We start from the raw sequence: 22,247 nt of genomic DNA, 5'->3' as shown, positions 1-22,247 counted from the left end.
TGGCAGTTTAATCGTGGATGTACAGAAAACTGTCATTTTGTTACTTTGATACTGGAAAGCATATAAATTTCAGTAAATGTCAGGCAAGTTTTGCTTGTATAAGAAGCTTCTCTAGTCTATGATTTTAAGCAGATTTAGAAGTTTAATCTCAATATTGGCATATGTAAGCAAAAACACTAAATACAATGAAAGGTTGTTTTTAAAACAGGATTATTTTGAAGTGTGTAAATCTGTTGAATCAAGGTCTGCTTCCGCCTTGTCTTTCTTGATCTCCGTCTGTCTGTTCAAAACCAGAAAAAGAGACTGTGAGTCGACTACAGTCTGCAGCATTAGCACTTGTCAATATTATACGCCTTTTGGAAAATGGCTTCCAAATAGAAATCTCCACGTTCAAGTGGTTGTCTGCCTCTTGCCCGTTCTCATATCCCCACCTCCCCTGTCCTCATCTGACCTGCACTTTTTTCTTTAACTTTGCTACCATCTGTTTCAATAAGCCATAAATTAAGAAGTGAATTGATCTGATCAAATTCTGTATGCATACTTTGACGACGTTTATCTCTCTGAATCTAAGCAGATCATTTGGTGTGTTAACAAATTTTACAGCAAAAATGAAATTCCCTTTCATACTTAGAGCAGAAATTTCCAACTCCACCTTAAAGTACTGTCAGTTATTCATTAATCCATACCTATTACGATCTAGACATAAAAATGTATTGGACTTTATTGGATCATATTGTGGCGTATTTGTATTCCCTTTACAATTCTCACATACATTTTATCCCCTGTTTTATTCCTAGATATTTATTAAATTAGGTAGTGTGTACAATTTTTTTAAGAGGCAGCTTTCATCATGTATCCATCATTGATTATTTCTCGATTGTTGACACTGAAAAAAATCTGCCCATAGAATGACAAAAGTTTCAATTTTGAAAATGCAAACCTCTCGAATTAAGTGATATAATTGCAATAATAGTAAGTTTATCCCTCTACTGAAATATATTGTGTTTGGATTGATGCTCAATATGTATGAATGAAGCCGTGTAATGTGAGACCAACGGTTCTGTTAACATGATTCTTGGCAAAACCAGAAAACAGTAAAGCAATTCAATATCATGACCTTTTAGATTTAACACCATGCTCCTGTGCCCAGTCAGTTTAAACTTGGACCTTACAGTCCTCATATTTGTTTAAATAACCACAGTTATTAGATCCCATAATAGTTGCTGATCAGTTTTCTGATCAGACATCTTCACACAAACAACACAACACTACACTTTGCCTCAGCACCGTGCTCTGTGTCCCCTCCATGTCACAAGCACAGTTTCTATCCTGTGTCGAGGGGGCTGCTTTGCTGTGATCAGTCTGCTCATGTAAAACACACACATTTGCTTTAAGTCACTCTTTCACAATCACTGGCATCTTTTCTTCAGGTTCAATTTCTTAATTAGCTATAAACTGATAGCACACACTTATAAAGGTCAGGTGCAAACAGGGTCAAAGTTCAACTCACTTCAACTTTCAGCTTGAGGTGTAAAATGACTTGAATTTTCAGAATGAGCTGTAAAGCCTGTTTAAGCTGCGGCATCATGATTATGCCAGTGAATATGTGTAGAAACCAAAATCAACGGGCTAATAAACGTAGGCAACGGTTCCAGTCCAGCTCACGTCTCCAACAGTTCCTCACTCAGCTACACTTCGTCCAGAAAAAAAAAATGTTTAAAATAGAATAGGTATCAATGTAAATGTTTATACTTTGCCTGTAGTTTGTAAAGTTAGACTTCTTATGTATGCCTTGTGTATATACAGTTTACGTATAGGCGTATGTGTCTGGACGTGTGTCTGCGTGTGTTTGAGTAATAAGAAAGATTGACTGGGTGCAGGGTGCATACTCACGCTTGCACACAGACAAACACACAGACAGCAGGCATGGATGTGAGCTCCATGCTAAAGAAGTGCTGCGTATAAATTTGCCTAAGTGTTTGGCCAAGGTCTGTGGCTGTGTGTGCAATCGATGTGCCAAGAGCAATAAATCAGCTCAGGACAGACCTGAGCGCCTCCACAGCTTCATCTGATGTAGCAGGTGGGCTTCACGATGGCCCTGACACACAAAAATACAGACACACACACACAGACACACACACAGACACACACACACACACACACACACACACACACACACACACACACACACACACAGAAGTAAATACCTGGATAATTCAAGGCTTTCATGGATCAGATAAGATGCTGATCAGGTTAAGAAGTCATTGATACGATATATTGAGTCATAACATTATTTTCACATTTTTTCAAATGCAAGGTGGCTTTAAATGCTATTTCAGTGTAAGTTACAACCAGATAGTGTTATTTTCATCACTTCACAAGCTTATAATTCGGTTCTTATATCAATATACTGCATATTGTAGCTGAACACGAACTATATGCGACTTTACCACACATAATGTAAATGGAGCAATGTGCACATATATACTGTCTATAGCCTCATACTGTCTATGAGGTGAATACATAAAATGTTAACACTTAAAAAAACTAAAACACAATTTAATAACAACACATTAATTGTCAGACCGTTTGAATGAGGATTGTGTGCACCATCACAGACAGAAACTTTGTTCCCATTAGCATATTCTGTCCCATATTTCATTCTTTTTTTTTTTTTTTCCTTCTTTCATCATTTATGTGTCTACAGTCACTTTTCGAACAAATTATTTTACTCATAAACACCATTTTCTCCTCTTGATCTAATTCAGACATTAAAGAAAGACTTTAAAATCACCAGCCGGTTTTTATTCAGTTTGCAGACATCTCGTTCTTCCCTCTCATCTCTCCGTCCCAGTTTAGTCAAACAGCTCCTGACATCATCATCAGCATTCAGCTCCACCGGCTATTGAAGCCATACTGCCACTCAGTCTACGTGTGCTGTGTGGTTTTCACTTATTTATAGAATTTATGAAGTACATCACAGAAAGTGAGATGAAAATTTTACAAAAATAGTCTTTTTATCATGTCATTTTGATTAGTGAGGGAATTTTTAAAGTCTTCTTCTGTTTTGTCTCCAAGTGTGTGTTTATGCTTGCGCCGATTTGTTGTGCAAGTGCATGGGTGGTGTGTAAGTGTGTGTGGGGAGGTCAGTTTATGTGTGAGTGTGTCGGGGCATGATGAAGTCAATGGGATCTGTGTGAGTGTTTTAAAAATGCCTTTGACCACATACTGTACGTGTGTGGTGTGTGCCCACATCTTGTGTGCGAATGTGTGTGTCCGAGATGCTAACAGTGGCTGTATTGTCCTGATGGGACGGGCATCAGCATTGTCATCTGGGCCACTGTAATCATGGCTGGGCTGGAGATGAAAGACACTATTGACAAGAAGAGTCTGAGCAAGGAGAGAGAGAGAGAGAGGAATGTAATGAAAGAGAGGAATAAGGAAAAGCAGCAGAAATAGGAGACAAGAATAGTTTGCTGACCAAAGGCAATTATGAAACAAGCCTTTGCCTTGTGCTCCGTACTTAGTTGCGCATGAACCGATGAACTAATGAAAAGAAAGTTGGACAGTGCTGGATGTGGGTAGCCCTTGAACCACTATTTTGCTTTTGTGCCAGATAAAGACTGTTTGACAGACATCTCATATTGTGGAAGGTGACATGTGGACATCTTCCTGTTTTGCTTCCATCTTATGTGGCATGTGGATCACTGTCATTTTCCAAGGACCCGCTGTGCTTTTTACAGTGTTTACATATGTGGTTGCACATACATGGGTTTTACAGATATGTCGCTTGTAATTTTGTGTAGGCAAAATGTTGTTGGGGCAACATGGGACCCTTTTATGTTGCAGTACCCCAGTTTACCACCGTGACAAAGTGGGCAACAAGGCTAACTCTGCCATGGTATCCGGAGGTACATCGTGAACTGATCAAAGTGATTCTACATAGACATGAAGCAAAGCCTAAACTGATTGTCTCTGGGTTCAGCAACATGTACAAGTGGATAAGTTTAGTCAAAACCAAAAATTTTGTTTTTATAGAGCCTGACTGATACCGGATTTTTGGAGCCCATACAGAAATTAGGTAGTAATTTATACAGTATATACAGTATACTTATTCTTTATAAGTATATTGTATACAAATCACAGATAAACACATATTTTGCAATGATGCCTCGTAGTTATCAAACAATTTTGAGACTTGTGACAAAGAGATGTTATGGAGACAGAATCTTTTTTATTTTTTATGTCCATACTGACATCAGTGAACTGAAACTGTAAACTTCACACTGAATATAATAATTATAAATAACTATATAAAAAACTAAAAACACAAATAGAACAATTTCTAATTTACCCCATGTATCTCTTATAGCATTGTGCTTTGGGAAAAAAAGTAGAATATATTTTGTACCTACCATATTCATACAGATATATCTGTGATAGGCTAATATTGGACAATAAAATATTTTGGTCAGGCTCTACTTTCTCATTTACATAGCTGTGTACATTTTTCATAATCCGGACATTTCGTCGTCTCCTCTTGCAAGCCTTGTGCTATCAACATTTCTGTCTTTAGCCAAACGGATTAGCTCTTGCATGGCAAAATAATGCAGTATTCATTGCAGTGCACTTTCCTTCCTTTCACAGAAAATGAATGAAAATGATTTGATTACCTGGATCATTATATTTGGTCTGCCTTGCCAGTTAGAGTAAGATGTGTCTGGCCATGGTGACCAGTTTTGCTTTGAGTAGCCAGTCTCTGCTGTTCAAGAGTTTCTTCTTGAAATTATTTACACCAGCATAGTGGGAATTTTGGCTTTCTAAATTCTACTTTTGAAAATAGAGATACACATTTTTGACAAAAAGGTTTCTCCTACATTTCAAAGTCTGTTGAGCTGAAAAGTTTCTCTTTCTCAAAGTAAATCTTCCAATAACATCCCTCATCTTCATCACATCAATGATGGTAATAATAGCAACAGTGTGTTGATCCTTGAGCATGTGGCACAGCCATATTTCTTCTCAAGACTTTACCTATCCCCAAGTGTATTCTGGGATGAGCCCTAGCTTCCCTTGGCCCTGAAGCGGATGAGCGGATATAGAAAATGGATGGATGTAATGGGAAATAGATGGATGGTCAATCTTCTTTTCTTTTTCCTCACTCTTTTTCTTAGTTTTTCATTTACAGCAATCTTTCTGACCATATCTGCTATTGAACTGGTATGAAGCCAGATAGCTTTGACTTCTCTCCCTCTCACTGTTTCCCCTGTTTTATCAGGTTGGACCACTTCTTTCCACTTTCTTTTTTAGAAGCCGGCAGTCTGCACTTCTCAGCTCTGTTCCTCTGTAGTAAATTTACTTCAGGTTTATCCGTGGAACCCTGCTTGGAATTTATGGATGTTTGCCTGCCACCACACTGCTGCACATCTATGGCTCAGCTGTGTGTTTTTGTATTTGTATTATTTGTAGGTTTTCTTTTCTGTATGTGTCTTTTATGCACCACACTTTTTTATAAGTGCTCCTATGCTTTTTTAGGTTTGTATGTATTTCTGTGTGTGCATGAACACTTTGTCTGCTGAATCCTTTTAATACCTCCAGACAATCAATACGCAGAGGAGCAATGTTTGGCCCTGTCTTCTTTTAAAAGATGCACTCCACTGAGTGGTGCAAGCCAAGAGGCGAAAAGTCAATAAAACAAAGCCGATAGTGCCCTCATTTGTTTTTCGGGATTTCAACAGTGAGGTCTCAGAGTCTGAGTCTGTGGGCGAATATTTAGTGTCTTGTCATTTTGATACAAATAAGTGAATCCATTTTGTCAGATCTCTGGAAGTGCAAAGCACAAGTCCATGTATGTATTGACATCTGTGTTTGCTAAGATTTTGCTTTGTTTCTCCTTCTCAGGGCTGGTGGCAGACGATGCTGAGGATCAGGGGATGAGGTTATAAAAACAACGTCAGAGAAAGGAGGAAAAAAAGGAAAGGGGAGTCGATTGCTTGGAAGCTCTCCTTTTGTATCATTGTGCCCTGCAGTCCTATAAGGCACCGACTGACCCTTTAAAGGATTACACTCTCAAAAATACCCACTAACACCCACTTGCTCACACATCCCCTCCCCTCACCGCCATGTCTTCCCACCTCAACCCGCCCCTCCTCATCCTCTTCCTTCTCCTCTCCCTCTCCATGACTTCCACCTCTACCGCTCCTTCCTTTTCCTCCTCCTCCTCTTCCTCCCTCCTCTCCTTCTCCCCACCGGAAGGAGGTCTAACACACTTAGTGGTCCACAACAAAACTGGTGAGGTCTATCTGGGCGCTGTCAACTGGATCTACAAGCTGTCCAGCAACCTCACCAAGCTACGAAACCATGTTACGGGCCCTGTCACGGACAACCCTCGCTGTTACCCTCCGCCTGGTGTCCAGTCCTGCCCCCACGAGCTGGTGCAGACCTCTAATGTCAATAAACTCCTGCTACTTGATGCTGCCCACAACCGTTTAATTGCATGTGGGAGTACTTCCCAGGGAATATGCCAGTTCCTGCGTCTGGATGATTTATTCAAGCTCGGCGAGCCCCACCACCGCAAAGAGCACTATCTATCCAGTGTTGCCGAGGCAGGCACCATGTCAGGTGTCGTGATCTCCCCAGATATTTTTGGTGGTGGTGGGAAACTTTTTGTCGGCACTCCCATTGACGGGAAATCTGAGTACTTCCCCACACTGTCGAGTCGCAAGCTCATGTCCAACGAGGAGAACGCAGACATGTTCAGTTTTGTCTACCAGGATGAATTTGTCTCTTCTCAGCTCAAGATCCCCTCAGACACGCTCTCTAAGTTCCCAGCATTTGACATCTACTACATCTACGGTTTCAACAGCGAGCAGTTTGTGTATTACCTCACCTTACAGCTCGACACCCAACTCACTTCGCCTGATGCAAGTAGCGAACAGTTCTTCACCTCGAAGATTGTCCGCCTGTGCGTTGACGATCCCAAATTCTACTCCTACGTTGAGTTCCCCATTGGCTGCACCAAGGATGGAGTGGAGTACCGCTTGGTTCAGGATGCTTATTTGGCCCGGCCGGGAACCCGTTTGGCACGCTCACTTGGTATTCAAGAGCACGAGGAGGTTCTATTTACTGTGTTCGCCCAGGGTCAGAAGAACAGAGCCAAGCCGCCCAAGGAGTCGGCTTTGTGTCTGTTTACAATGAAGCAGATAAAGGAGAAGATTAAAGAGAGGATTCAGTCGTGCTACAGAGGAGAGGGAAAACTCTCCCTGCCCTGGCTGCTAAACAAGGAGCTGGCCTGCATCAACTCGGTGAGTGTTTGAGACAGAAGTGTTTTTGTGATTGTAATTTGGATTAGCGATCATGCGCACCCATAGAGATTGTTCTGGGAACGTGATTGTGTTCATGAGTTTGTGTACAATTGCCAGCACAGAACAAGGAAATTCTCATCTCTTCCATGCACAAGAAGTCTTTTGTCAGTTTTAGGTCATTCGTTTATTTTAGTTACGACTAACTTTGTTTAATAGCTTGTCTTTGCCTTTCATGGGTTTAGGGTGTGTAAAAATCAAGTATGTATTTTCAGGTTCTGTCCAGGTCAGACTAATTTACTAGTAAATCATCTCCACTAGTTTACAAGTTACTAACTTGCCTTTGGGTGACAATACAAATAACTGCTTCCTTGTAAACTGTGCAGTACTTTTTTTTTGGTAGTAAAAACATAAAAAAACAAGCTTTATGGGAAAACCCCCCTTAAAGGATAACAGGTTACCAAAAGCTGCTTCAGCGTCTGTTTGAATTTCCTTGGTTAACCTGTAAGTGGAAAGAATGAATCTGAGCATATCGTTAAACACAGCAGTCATATTTTCCATTTTGGTTCGACGTGTAGGTGCGATTTCACATTTAGTACCACATGGAATAAATGCTTTCCCAGTGGCATTCATATTTGAGAAATATAGCACTGACACTATGCTTATCATGATCACCCTAAGAGAGAAGCCTTATTTATTCTAAAGGGAAAGCCTGTAGTTTACCTGCAACACAGTAACCAAAGGTACACACGTGTCTAATTAGCCATGTGCACCTTCCAGATGTGAAAGTACAATAACTAAATTATAATAAATTGACTTTTGGTTGTCAAGTACTGCAGGAACAAATCTCGTAGCACTGACGGTGGCAGGAGCAGGAGGGATGGAAACATATTCTCCCATCATGAATTCATTTTAATATTCTCAACATGTCTCAATATTCATTTAGTCTGAGGACAGGACAGCTGTCTCTCTCTGAGCTCCTGTCTTTTTTTTTATTATCATTATTAAATAATTTCCATCTACTACCTACCTTTACTGGTAGATGAGTTGGCCTAAGGGTGTCTGAGAGACATAAGTGTGTGTATGTGTGTGTGTGTTTCACCTGCTCCCGTCAGCCACATGTCACACACACTCACAGCCCTGTATCCTCATGAATAATTCACCTGGTCTCACCTTCTGTTATTCAGTCGGTGCTCCATAACAACCTGCCATAAATCTCTGGACCGCTCTCCACCTCTCTGTCTCCAGTTCCTCTTTTTCTCCCCACTATTCCATTTTCTCTTTCTCTCCAATGTCTTTCTCTCTGCTTCCAACATTTGCATAAAGATTTCTTTCATTTGGCTAACCCCATTCTCCCTCTGCTCCTTATTTAATCTTTTTTCTTACACTGCTTCTCTCTATCCCTCCCAACTCCTCTCCTTGACCTCTTCTCTTTGTCTTTAATTTTGGACCTTTAACCTTCTTTTGGTCCTTTTTAGCTTCTTCCCTCCCGTTCCCATCTCTCTCAAGCCTTTGCTCTTTCACCATCTCGCTCTGCCCTCTCCTTGACTTTCCACTGAGTGATGAGGTATAGAGTGACTTAGTGTGTAAAGCCAGAGCCAGGATGTGATCTGAAAATACAATGTGGAGGGAACAGACGATGCAGTGATAAAGGGGAGCGGAGAGATGGGGAGTGACAGAAAGTGGGAGTCATCGTTTTATGGGAGGTGGGGGCAAGGGTTGTAACGAAGAGAGGAGGTGAAGAGAGGGCTGGGTTGAAGACAAAACGGGAAGCAAGAAGGAAAGAAGGGAGGGAAGGTGTGAGGGAAAGACAATACAATAAAATAAAACATAATTAAGAAGGAAGAAGAGCAGAAAAGGTTTGGAAACAAATGAGGAAATACTGAACATAGAGAAAAACGAAGAGACAGGGATGCGAAAGAAGTAGAATGGGAGGAAGTCACTGGGTTCAGTTGGACACAAAATTGATTTTCAAACAACAGAATCCTGTTCAGCATGTAATTGTTAAATTTGCTCATTTCTTTTGCTTTTCAAAAGTGTCACAAGACAATTACAACATCTCTGTCAGATGCCCACCGGTGCTGTGTAAGCACCATGTGGCCTTGTACTATAAAGTGCACTGTATATGCATGTGATTATGCTAACGAGCTAACAGTTACATGATTGTCCTTTATGGCCATCTGTCGTTCTGCCTGCGATCGATCAAGGTTGTGTCAGCAAAGCTCGCTCTGGGATGTCGCGGTGATGAATTTATCATCTCCTCGTACAGGCGTGTTCAGTGTTTCCCAGCGAGAGGGGTAACAGCTCGTTGCCTCTGCGCTAGTGTCATGTGGAAACTTTCACATCGGCTCATTTCAAGAGACAAGGTCGGGTCAGTCAGTCAACACTCATCTCTACCTGGAAGCTATCAAACTTTAGCACCTGGGAGAATCATTGGCTCTCTATGGAGCTCTATATTTTGTTCTATTATTATAAAAAAAAAAAAAAGATCGAAATCTTTACACCTTCGTTACTGCTTTTTACGCAACTCCTACGTTCCTGTGACACTAGATTATCATCGACCACTTCTACAAAAATTATAGCTAATAAAAGCAGTGACTTTATGATGACAAGTATATGTTCATGCTCTAAAATCAATCCAATTCCAGTTTTCCTGTTACTGCTCAGGGAGTATAATACGAATATAGAGAAAGTCATCTCTGATATCTGAGTTCTTGAGGGCCTCTACAATGTCATTCATACCATAAGTTAAGATTTGGCAATCCCTTTGAAAGCTCAGAGTATACTGTGGACCTGGAGACTGTAGCTCATGAAACAGACAAAAAAAAGAGAGCTTCAACTGGAGGTAAATTATAGCCTAAATTTGTGCTCCAATGTCCTGTCACATTTGAGAGGTTTGTTTGCTCAGTTTGCTTGCTCGCCTGGTGGTCGGTAACGGCAGAATGAACATATATTGACAGGAAAACAGTGATCGAGGTGAGAGCAAAGGGAGACATTAGATAATGCAAGGAGAGAGATGGACAGAAAGATGGACAGAGGTTTAATTTTCAACAGTAAATACTCACCTATTTTATGCTCAGCACTAAAGTGTGTCTTTGAACTTGATGAACGCAGGGATCTCACTCACATTTAGCTGCAATCAGCATAACAGTAATAGTGGTATTCTGCTGTCCATTGTACATAAACATACCTAAATTTGTTCAGAAATAATACAAAAAAAAACCTTTATAACTATAGACCTCTCCAAATAATCATCAAAAGTAATTAAGGTGTCGTCCATCGATGGCAACATTGTACACAGGAACTGCTCGGCCGATGCAGTGTGACTGTTTATGGTGTATTTTTTACCAAACTGTAAACGCTGGACCGGTTTACTTATTGTTGTTGATATTCTTAGTTGCTGATGCGTCCCAGTGTACCTCAGATTCCCTCTGATACTGACTGTGTTATTTGTGTTGATATAGGTGTAGTTATAGGTGTGGGTCTCCACCTGTAACTACATGTCTCTCCCTGTGCATATCTTTGTGTCCACTCATTATCAGGGAGAGGCCAGTGTTGGTCCTTTGGGAGTTAAACTGAGTGGTGGGTGACCTTCTCTGGCTGTGGGCTGCTGTCCAGCTCTACAGCTCTGTGAGCAGACCGACCCGGCAACGCTACGGCCTTAGCATGACTAATGAGACTGATTCAGACAGACAGGAGGAGAGAGCGAGAGAGCGAGAGAGAGAGATATTATCCTCTTTTTGAATGTGTGTGTTTAGGACTTACTTTATCTAAATTTTTCTGCGTCTCTGTATACTTCTCTGAGTGCTCATTTGTTGTGTGTGTGTGTGTGTGTGTGTGTGTGTGTGTGTGTGTGTGTGTGTGTGTGTGTGTGTGTGTGTGTGTGTGTACGTGTGTACACCCACCTCTTAACCTGGCCTCCAAAGAAGCAGAACAAAACGGCGGTGAAAACAAATGGACTGATAACAAGACTGTGTGCGTGCGTGTGTGTGCACGTCAGTCTGTATTGTCTACAAGCACACAAGGTGGACGTCAGAGGGAAATTTGCCGGCAATAACAGGGATCAGGAAAACTCTCTTCTATTGTTATTGTCCCCTTTCTCCGCCTGACTCTACCTCTCTTTATCTGTTCTTCCTCTGTCTCGCTCACTCTATCTCCATTTTTCTCAGAGCATAATAGTGTTTATTAATATTTATTAGCGTTGATCACTTCTGGCCAGGATTATAGTCTATTTCTGTGGCGTTTTGTATTCTGTCTTCCAGGCGGCTGGTGGCTGAGTGTGTGTGTGTGTGTGTGTGTGTGTGTGTGTGTGTGTGTGTGTGTGTGTGTGTGTGTGTGTGTGTGTGTGTGTTTATTTGCGTCCGTTCACTGCTTCATTCGCTCTCTATCTCTCTATTGTATCTTTAGTCTCATTACTGCTGGGTCTCAGTGGATGGATCACCCACATTGCATCATGCTTTGGGTCTGCTGGGTGGGGAATATTGAGGCTCTAATGGGTGCACTTGCATCATGCACTCAAGTATTACCTTAATATTTGATGCTGCAAAATTATCTATCCATGATGCATTGAAAACACTATATCTGGTTTATAGTAACATATATAGCACATATGTCAGTGCAAGCCCAGTCTTGTGGAATTATGGGTATTTTATATAGTGAGGAAGTGGGAGAAGCTATTTCAGGCACCCAGGATACCACAACTAAAAGTCCCATTCATTTTCAGCAAAGAAAATGTGTTGTGACTTGCAGTTGGAGCACTTCCAATTGGCATGGATGAGCATGTAACTGTCCTGTTGAATCATCATTGCAAAAGATGAGCAGCTATGCTAGTGAATAGTTGATTCAATAAATATAATTATGTGTGTAGAGCTAAGAAAAGTCCAGTCACCAAGATTAGAATAGTTAAAGTTAAAGTGTAAGTACGACTAACTGTGTTTACATTAGACGGATTTAACAAACATAGTGCGTCCTTCTGGCTGGAGCTCATGGGTAAGTGAATTACTGTCCAAAAAAATGAAAAACATCCTTTCTCTGAATTAGTTTAAATAAGTGCATCTGTTGCTGCATTGAAATGGGGTCGTATTTACCGCGTAGACAAAAAGAGTCCATATGAACAACCACCTCTTGTGATTTTCATGATGTCTGACCTCAAAATATTCCATTAGCCTGGAGGTATATGGTGCACACGACTTGACCTGTAACTACAAGCTCATCAATTCCATTTCAGAGCAGCAAGTCCAAAAGTCCAAAAGTCCAATATTCACTTCTCCTTTTTGCTCGATTTTAGTCTCCACCAGCTCTTGAGGGAAATATGTTTTTTTGTCCCAATTTGTTCACCAGCTAGCCGCTAACGTTTTCTGTGTGCCCTGATGTGCTGAGCAAGCAGCATGCAGAGTTTGCTCAATTTTGATGAGAGTGGCAAGGCTGAAACAAAGCAGCACATTCATTGACCATAAACACCAAAACAATGTGCTGAAAGATGACAAAATGCTGAAATGTTTCAGATTTTAAATTGAGGGTAAAACCTTTGAAATGCATAATACCATTTTTAAGGGGCTTAGAAGTGGGAGATGACAGAACAATGATCCATTATGGGTTCATAACCATCATTTTTCAGTAAAATTGTGACTCATTTACCATTCAGTCATAACCATAAGGGAATTAATGCTGTAATATAATGCTGCTTATGAAGTGCTGCCCCATTATAGGGCCATGTATACAACTGTAGTATATAACAGCATTACCAATATGCACCTCTACATAAATGCAGTCATGTCTACAAAAAGAGTGACTCATCCTCACATTTTCCAATTGGTTTGCCTCGTTTTACAACAGTTGACGTTGTTACAGAAGAGCAGGTGAAAGAACTCTGGAAACAGAAAGTGTTATTTAAGGCCACAGGTAGAAGTTCTCCATTTAAGAAAAAAAAAAAAAAAAAGATTTTATGACTCAATGGGAGACTAAGTGACTTGTAAAGATGGATTAGTTTATAGTGCAGTGATAAATACATGCGGCGCGGAGGTGAATTGCTGTCAAATGCTGTCTAGAAACAGCTCATTGGGGGAAACATTCTGATGAGGTGCACTTTCCTCTCCCGCCTTTTGAGACGTTTTGATGCATGACACAGCAAAATGTTACATACCTCGAGGCATTTTAATGACTTCAGCTGTAATATTTTCCCATATGTTTTTGTCTTGTGATATTTTCCGCTTGGGGCAGAGTCTCGTGTTGCCCACCCTGCTGTAAAATCTTCCTAATTTATAGTAAATTCTAGTTGGGGGGAATTCTCACATCCAACTTGAGTATGAATGGTGCCTGTGGACTAAATCCAATGCACAGTGGTGTTCATTATTAACTGCAGCACATGACACAATGGATTAATGGTTGAAATAGGGCTCATGAGAGTGTCAGCTTTTTATGGATTTGGAGTGTTTTGGAGCTTGTGGCTGCTTAGCCGTGAAGCTGTTTTAGTTGGATCTGAAGTGACCTTTTTCTCGGAAACTCACCAGCAGTCTGAAGGAGATTTCCATGTTGGCGCTGAAAAGAATGACCAGCAGTAATACTGCAATTTAAGAACCTGTGTCCCAGATTTTAATATAAACAGTTTTATCTGTCAAGAAAGGCAAGAATCAGACATGAAGCAGGAAATTACTGTAACCTAATCTTTGCTGGTCTCCGTGTTAAATATCATTAATAAGATCACCAAACAATCTGCTCTAAGATACACTGCTGTGAGAGTCAAATTCATATCTGTTCTTACTAGCACTTTAACAAAGGTCAAAAAACCAACAACTTCCTGCTTTTACATAAGCCTGTGCTCTCCGTTCAGGACACAAATCTCTGCAGCACATTCACAAACTGCTGACCTGCAGCATCTAATGAAGAGTGTAATTATTTATTGATAGGCATTTATGTTGTGTTGTGTTTGTGTGGGTTTTTTGACAGGCATGTATGCGTTTTTGCCAACACATGCATTCATTACTGCATATTTGCTTCTTTAATTATTCATATCTGTGTACGTGTGAATGCAAGGGCGTGTGTGTGTTTGTGTGTGTGTTTGTGTGTTTGTGTGTGTGTGTGTGTGTGTGTGCACATGTGGGTTTGCAGCAGTCTGTCTGAGCTTTGTTTGGGTGTTTCTTTTAGCTGCTCAGCAGGCGCTGTGAAACAAGATAAAGCTTGCAGACATCTCTTGACTTCAATTTCTTTGTGTCTGATAATGGCGAAGTACACACATGTGCACACACACACACACACACACACCTACACACAACAGTAAACTGCTAATACTGAAAATAAGGAAATAATGCATTGCATACGTTGGAATTCACATCAGGGGATCCTTGGCGTTTCAGCATGTCAAGGTCGTTTAGCCACTCGTAATTCTGTTAAATTGTGCATGCTTGGTCCTTCAGTTCTGTCTGCGTGTACCTCCATGTGCACACATGCAGTTGGAGCTGTGTGCCTGTGTTCTCTGCCTGCATTGTTCTGTGTCAGTCTATGGCCTCCACTTAAACCATACAGTGGTACTGTGTTTTACAGGCCGTCATATTTGGGTGAATTTCTGTAGAGGTCTGTAATAATTGGATTATGGCTGTCAGGAAAGGCTTTATTTGAGATTACACAGATTATAGTCTGCAGTGCTCAGATGGACAGAGTGGCTTAAAGAGCATCAGCTGGCTCATGTTACATAGAAAGTGAATTTTGGCAACCTCACAAATGTGATGTTTGCCTACATTTGGTAAATGTAGGCCACGAGCAGCAGATGCGTTACAGTATCTGTGTGTCTATCTCTTTGTCTAGACATCTATGATGGCCCAATAAAGTTTCTTCTGCCCCAGAAGTCCTTGAATATTAGATATCGGCCAGCACCAAGTCCAAACCAAGACTATTACCTATTGTTACCATTTAACACAAAGGTGTTAGAACTCAAAGTCCTTCACAACAGTCTGCCCCAACAATGTTTTGCATTTACAAACTGTAGTGTTCACTGTGAAAAGGCCAAGCTGTTGCAACAGATGGCTGAGGTGGAAAAAACACAGTAGGATCAACATTCAGTAGAAATCTATTAAAATATGGCCAGATCAAGCCAAAGAACATCTGAAAAATCAGTGAGGCACATCTCGGATATTTATTCAGACATCTAGAGATGTATCTTGAAAGATCAAGTAAAGTATCTAGAAAAGTAGTCATCCAGACAAACACACAGCAAAACCAGCTACCAGTTAGCTGCTAAAACATACTTGGATTTACGAACTTATATCTGACTCAAATGCAGCTAAATATGTACCATCAAAGTTTGACATACCAGCAAGCAAAAGTGTCATACTTTCAGTTTTTAATATTTAACCACAAAATATATATATACAAAAAAAAAGAAGAGTCTTGGGACTTTGAACATTTTGAATATATGGAGTCTCAAAGTCCTGGTTGCATGTTGAACTACATCAGAAATATTACAAACACAGACACGGAAATACACACGTACAGCAGCTAAGTGTTAAATATGTGCACCACTGCTGTCAACAAATGTCATGCTGTGCCAGACAAAAAAAAAATGCCACACCAGACTGGAGCTTTCCCTGTGGAATTAGCTCAGTTGCTGTCTGGGGTAGAGTAAGCTGCTGTCCCACTGTGGCACATTAACCTATATGGCCAACTGACACTCAAGTGTTGGAGCCAAGCCCTCTCTTCCCACAGATCTCGGCCTCCATCTCTTTGGGATTTCCCTGCTTTGTATGTTTTGTTTTCGCTGCACACTGTCGTGAAATTATGACCCAGAAAAGTTTCCCGGTGGGGATCAGTCTTGACAATAGCGATTTTAAATGTGCTGCATGCTTGTTTTTTTTTAATTTTTTTATTCACCATTGTGGCACTTATAGCGACGGGGCTCGCATCCATGAGTCCATCCTCTTCGTTTAAATTCTGCAATTAAACCAATTATCCCAATCGAGTGTTTCAAGGTGTTTTAAAGTATATTGAGTGCGACACATATTGGGGCTGATGAGGCTTCCTGCATCTGTGGGTCCCTGCATTTAAGATTAGAGGAAGGAGGAGGGGATGACTTGAGAGAGGAAGGTAGATCATTTTCAGGCCAAGACAGATTTTTGTAAAATGTTTTATTATGTTTTCCTTTTATAACAGCATCTGACACGAGCGGGTAGCTCGTGTCAGATGCTGTTATTCAGGGAAATAGAAGACAGTTAAATAAATAAAGTTGTAAATTGGGTGATAATTGAGGGTTTTTGACAAACTACATGCTATTCAGTGTCATACACAGAATTACAAACTAAATCCTCCACACACACCCACCCACACACAAACACAAACACAAACACACGCACACACACTTGTTCACACTTGCAGGTCAGCCAAGTTTTGTGTGTTTTTGTGTGAATTATGTTTTAACTCCTCATACTGGCACATCTGTTTTCAGTCTGAGTGGTGATGGGGGAGGGGAAGGGTTCAAGGAAATAGAGGAAAGAAAAAGAAAAAGTGAAAACAACATAGGAATGACACAAGATTCACATACAATGAGGAGAGAATAACTGAACCAACAGAGCAAGGAAACTGTGTGGAATAAATCTAGCTTCAAAATAAATGTTGATCTCCTGGCATCCCAGCTATTCCTCCGACTCTGACCTCCGGGGCTGAAGTCTCTTCCTCTCCTTCGCCTGCAGCTTTTCATTTTACCAGAGCACATCTCCGCGCTGCCAGGCTCTCCCTCCATCTCCAACTTAATACTTCTCATTTCAACCAAGCCAAAACAACAGATGCTGAAGTGCCGAAGTCCTTTCCCTCCACTCGTGAACTTACAGAAAAATTTGTTTTAAAAAAAAAGTATTTTGATTTTTAAGGAATAAAAAGTATCCAACCAATCATGCAAATGATTAAGATATTGGGTCTGTTAAGTGTTCCTATTGACCTTTTTGTTGCTAAAATCAAATCAGCGATCCAGTGATATTTTCACATTTTTGAACAGTTTTTCAGTATGATTTTTTCCACTATGAGGGGAATGTCCCAACACGTTTCAAACTAATCTGGAGGAGATTTGGATTGCTTTTTGCACATAATCGAGCGGATTAAGAAACATTTTCTACCTTTTAATTATATCCCTGTCCCAGACTGGTAAATGTCTAAAAAGGTGATATTATTTCCAGTATTATTATTTCCAGTAGTGATGCCATGAACCTCAGGACCCCTTCGAGCAACTTCATTGTGAAACCAACGCAGTCCAGTTTTTCTGTAAAACTACAGGATTTTTAATGCATTTCTCTTTCACATTACTTTTAAAATATTTGTGAAGGCAGTTATTGTTGATTTTTTTCAGCATCAGGTATGTACATTTTTACATTGGTGACCCACCAATTGTTGATCAGCTGATTAGGGCCAAACAGGTGGATTATATATTTACATCACCTGCATGCTTGTGTGCACACATGCTACTAAAGCATATAAACAACAAGAGGACTTCTTCATCAAAGCTTTACTCCATATTACAACCATCAGCCAAAAAAGACCTTTAAGTGATGAAAGTACTGAGAAATCCTACTTGTGTTCTTTTCTAATTGGCCCCAGTGCTCCACCATAGCTGTTATCCGTAACATATGTTTTTGATAGTACACTCAATGCAAATATACTCAAGATTAAGCATCAGTATCTGAGCTACTTTCATTTTGTATTGGAGTATTGGCACAAAGGCCGCTTGTAACAAATCATGTCTTTGGTATCCCGCGCTCATCCAATTAGATTAGTTGTTATACAAACTGCAGTAATAGGCCATCATGGGTGTGTGTGTCTGTGAGTGTGCGTGTGACAGCATGCACATGTGTGTGGGTGTGATATGCAGATGCTCACAGTTCTGTTGCCATTAGAGCAGACTGTTCCGCCAGATGTCTGCACTAAGTCCACTCTCAGTGTGTGTGTGTGCGTGTGTGTGTGCGTGCGTGCATGTGCGTGCGTGCGCGCGCGTGTGTGTGTGTGTGTGTGTGTGTGTGTGCGTGTGGAGCGGGAGTGGTGGTGGTGGTGGTGGTGGTGTGTGTGTGTGTGTGGGGGGGGGGGGGGGGTGGTTCTTGCCGGGGCACTACACTTTCCTCTTGCCCATAACACACATTTAGCTTCTTACCTACATGCACACAAATGCACATGGAGCAACAAACAGTGTGTGTGTATGTTTTTGTGTATTGTATAAGCAGGTCAAAGCTTCAAGTGTTTCAGTCTGTTAGACAGATGTTTTAGATCCCCAATGCACTCCCTACATGCTCACACAAACACACACTGTTTTTCTCTCTTATTTGGTTGTCATATGCACTGACAAACGCACACACACACACACACACACACACACACACACACACACACACACACACACACACTCTCATTAACAACCAATTAGAGAGCAGATATTGGCTCAGTGGGGGAACCTAAAGGCCAACCATTGCTGTCCGCCGCCTTCTCCGCCACTCACAACAAATACTTGGATGCAGGCCAATGTGTGAGTGTGTGAGTGTGTGAGTGAGTGTGTGAGTGAGTGAGTGAGTGAGTGAGTGAGTGTGTGAGTGAGTGAGTGTGTGTGTGTGTGTGTGTGTGTGTGTGTGTGTGTGTGTGTGTGTGTGTGTGTGTGTGTGTGTGTGTGTGTGTGTGTGTGTGTGTGTATGTGTGTGTTGTTGACTTCTCCACAAGTACGGCAGTCAAATATCATCCCCTTTCTTTATTAAAACACACACTCGCACTAACCTCACATCATTAAATGCATTTTTCCACTCTGCAACCCCTGTTGTTCGTTGCATCAGCCGGCGTGGCTCAGCAGTACAACTCTCGCCTCGCCATTATCATTCTCACATGGGAAAGAGGCACGGGCTATGTTTAACATACACACACACCCTCGGTAACCTGTGCACACACTCGCTCATTCTCCACGGGATCAGAGCGATGTGTTTATGCCAGTGTTGGATGAGGAGATGCTCGAGGCGTTCGTCTCTCTGGAGAGCATGTTGACAACATCTCTCTCTCTCCCCCGTTCTGTTTACCTCCATCACTGTCTCTAACTCGCCCATCCCCTCTTCATCCCTCTCTTTGTAAGCAGATTTTCACTGTTCACTTACATCTCTGCAAATGATTTGAAAAAGAAGAAGAATTGGGCTGACAGTTTAAGTTGATTAGATTGACAGAAGATGCTTTCATTCCTTATAAACTACGCCGGGAGAACAGAGCGAGTTAGAGCGCTTCTTATGTATTGGCATTACAATTTTACTCATCAATATCTCTCTAAAAACTAAATAATATGCAATTTTAGAAAAAAATGGAAATCTGTTTAGAAAATATTCTTTTGTTCTGAAGTTATTTATTCACTCCACCACACAACAAAAATATTTTTTCACAAGTCATCCAAACAATCTCCAGTTATATGAAAACAGAATTACTATTGCAAACAAAAACTTAATTATGTATTTATTTTAAAAGGATTGAAAATTATTTTGGTGGATTATAGAAAAAAACTTTCGAAACGATCGTATTGCAATTTTTTTAAATTTGCAAATTGTGTATAACAGTATTTGCCAGTGTAATTTGAACATAATGTAAGGAACAAACTGATTAAAAACTGACTGTCCATACATTAGAATCTTTTTTTTTGTTAAATAATTAGTTTTATCTGTACTTCAAACACGATTTGCTTTCAACATCCTCATCACATTGCAAACCCTACAGTTTGATCTGTTTCACTTATAACACACAAAAAAATAACAAAAACATATTTTCTTGGTCAGAGCTAAGAGTGAGCAATTCAGGAGTAGTAACATAGCGTGCTTGAAAAATATTTAACCATAATATGTTTAACACATGCACATTATAAGATGCATTTTAGATGGAACAAGTAATTTTAAGCACACACAATAAATGCAGATAAAAGTTGATGGAAGTGTGAAGTCAGAAACAAAAAGGACAAACAGAAAGAAACTGAAATAGTAGTTTTACGATGGATGTTTGTGTGTGTGTGGTTGGAGTCTGGATGGGTTCACTGTAACTGCGGTAATGTTGGTAACATGCTCTTCCCAGCGCCACATAGTTGGAAACCACAGTGGTCACTGCTGCTCTTATGCTCCACGGTTAATGAGCAATTCATAGGGCTGAATCCAAACTCAATCTCTCTGTCTCTTCCTGGCTTGAGGCTCATTAGTGGTGACAAGAGCACTGTTGACCCTTGAGTCTTCCCCTTCGTCTCTCCTCCCATCTCCCCTCTTCTTCCCTTTTTTTTTCTCCCCCCATCTCCTTTCCTTTCCCCTCATCTCACTTGCCCCTCTCTTTCCCTCATCACCCCATCATAATTCACCCAGCAAGAGTTTGGCAGGGGTCTACGCGCGCGTGTGTGTGTGCGCGTGTGTGTGTGTGTGTGTGTGTGTGTGTGTGTGTGTGTGTGTGTGTGTGTGTGTGTGTGTGTGTGTGTTGCCAGGGGCCTTCCTGTGTACAGCAGAGGTCTTTTGGTAAGGACAACACTGGGGACTCTGTCCTTGTCTAACCCCCTGTAAATAGAACAAAGGTGTGTGTGTGTGTGTGTGTGTGTGTGTGTGTGTGTGTGTGTGTGTGTGTGTGTGTGTGTGTGTGTGTGTGTGTGTGTGTGTGTGTGTGTGTGATAATACTACGTACAGTGTCCTGAGTTTGAGCTATAGCTAGTAATAATACTAATAACAATAATAGCATGGTCAGAGGTCCAGTAGGCCAACAGGGACAAGCCACACCGAGCCTATAAAAGCACTAATAAAAGACTACAGCAGGTCACCTTATGTTGGGCTCACAGTAAAGGATTATTGCACTGATTTACACCAAACACAGTAAAACCACCCAGGTGAACATACTAAATTCGAATTTTAACATACAAAAAAACTAATACAAACATGGAAGACAGTAATGTTGTTCAAGTACTAATGAAGTACATTCTCAGTGGAAGAACGTGGAAGCAGTAAATCATTCAGCTGATGATCCACCTGGTTTGACTGTAATCAGACTATTAAGTAGATGGTTTTATTAACAAATTTATACCAAATATATGTGCTAGTAGGGGCCGACTAAGCCTACTGATAGATTCAGGAGGCTGTTATTACCCATTTATTTCACTGATCCAATGTTCAGACTAAGATGGGATAGGCTCCTACCTGCAGAAACCCTGGTCAGGATAAAGTGGGTACAGATTAGAGGTCTCCAACCAGGAGCTTGCGAGTTATAAAAGAAGCTTATTCATCTGGTTTGGTGGAGCTCAGCTATGTGACTAAATGTTACGGTGTTCAAGAGCTACGTGAGTAGATCTCTGACACTCCCATATTGTCATAGTAGCTCTCTGAGGAAAAATGTACAATAAGTAACTTACAGAAGTAAAGTAAACATGTACACCGAGCTTGTCACAATGTAAACCTCTGGCTTATGGCTGTCACTGCTGCTGCCCAACATAGTTTAATGTCTTATTCATTACGACCTACTGAACCTACTTGGAGCCCTAATAGGCTCCTACTAACCCAGACTGTATATTTGGGACAGATGTGTGACGATAACCATCTATTCTATAGTCTGATAGCAGTCCAACCAGGTCGATTTTTGAAGTATGATTTATTTAAACACTAAAATAAAGTCCTGTTATCATGGACATCTAATTGTCATTAACGTCATATCTAGACATTAACAAAATATGTGAGGACAAATGGCCATCAATTAATTAGTGACACTTTTATCATGTTGCATGTTCCAGTCAGTAGCACAGAGTTTTAAAAACTCAAGTGAAGTTCCTCGGACATATTTTTGCCAGTTCCAAACTGTATTGTCAGTTCTTTATTGAGTGCATGTGTTTAAAAAACATCTAACATTTAAAATGTTTTTTTTTTTTTTCACTTTGTCAAATGAAAGAAGGTTTACTTATATTGACATCATAATGTCACAACTAAGTGGTCACAGGTGTTACAGTTT

The 22,247-nt window shown here is 40.7% G+C and overlaps 1 protein-coding gene across 2 annotated transcripts in view; it reads left to right on the top strand.

The window, feature by feature from the left end:
• Positions 1–22,247, top strand: part of LOC138193533 (plexin-A1-like) — a 261,016-nt gene that overhangs the window by 31,575 nt on the left and 207,194 nt on the right. For both annotated transcript variants that reach the window (XM_069141669.1, XM_069141668.1), the window contains exon 2: positions 5,899–7,301. In XM_069141669.1, coding sequence (XP_068997770.1) covers positions 6,120–7,301 — 1,182 coding nt within the window. In that variant the 5' untranslated portion in view covers positions 5,899–6,119. The remainder of the gene's footprint in view (positions 1–5,898; positions 7,302–22,247) is intronic.

This window comes from Embiotoca jacksoni, unplaced genomic scaffold, assembly GCF_022577435.1.
Source record: "Embiotoca jacksoni isolate LCO1_2020_lvr unplaced genomic scaffold, fEmbJac1.0.p SCAF_9, whole genome shotgun sequence".
In the NCBI taxonomy this organism is placed as follows: Eukaryota; Metazoa; Chordata; class Actinopteri; family Embiotocidae; genus Embiotoca; species Embiotoca jacksoni.
Note: the sequence above shows the minus strand (reverse complement) of the source record. Positions and strands in the feature narration are given on the sequence as shown.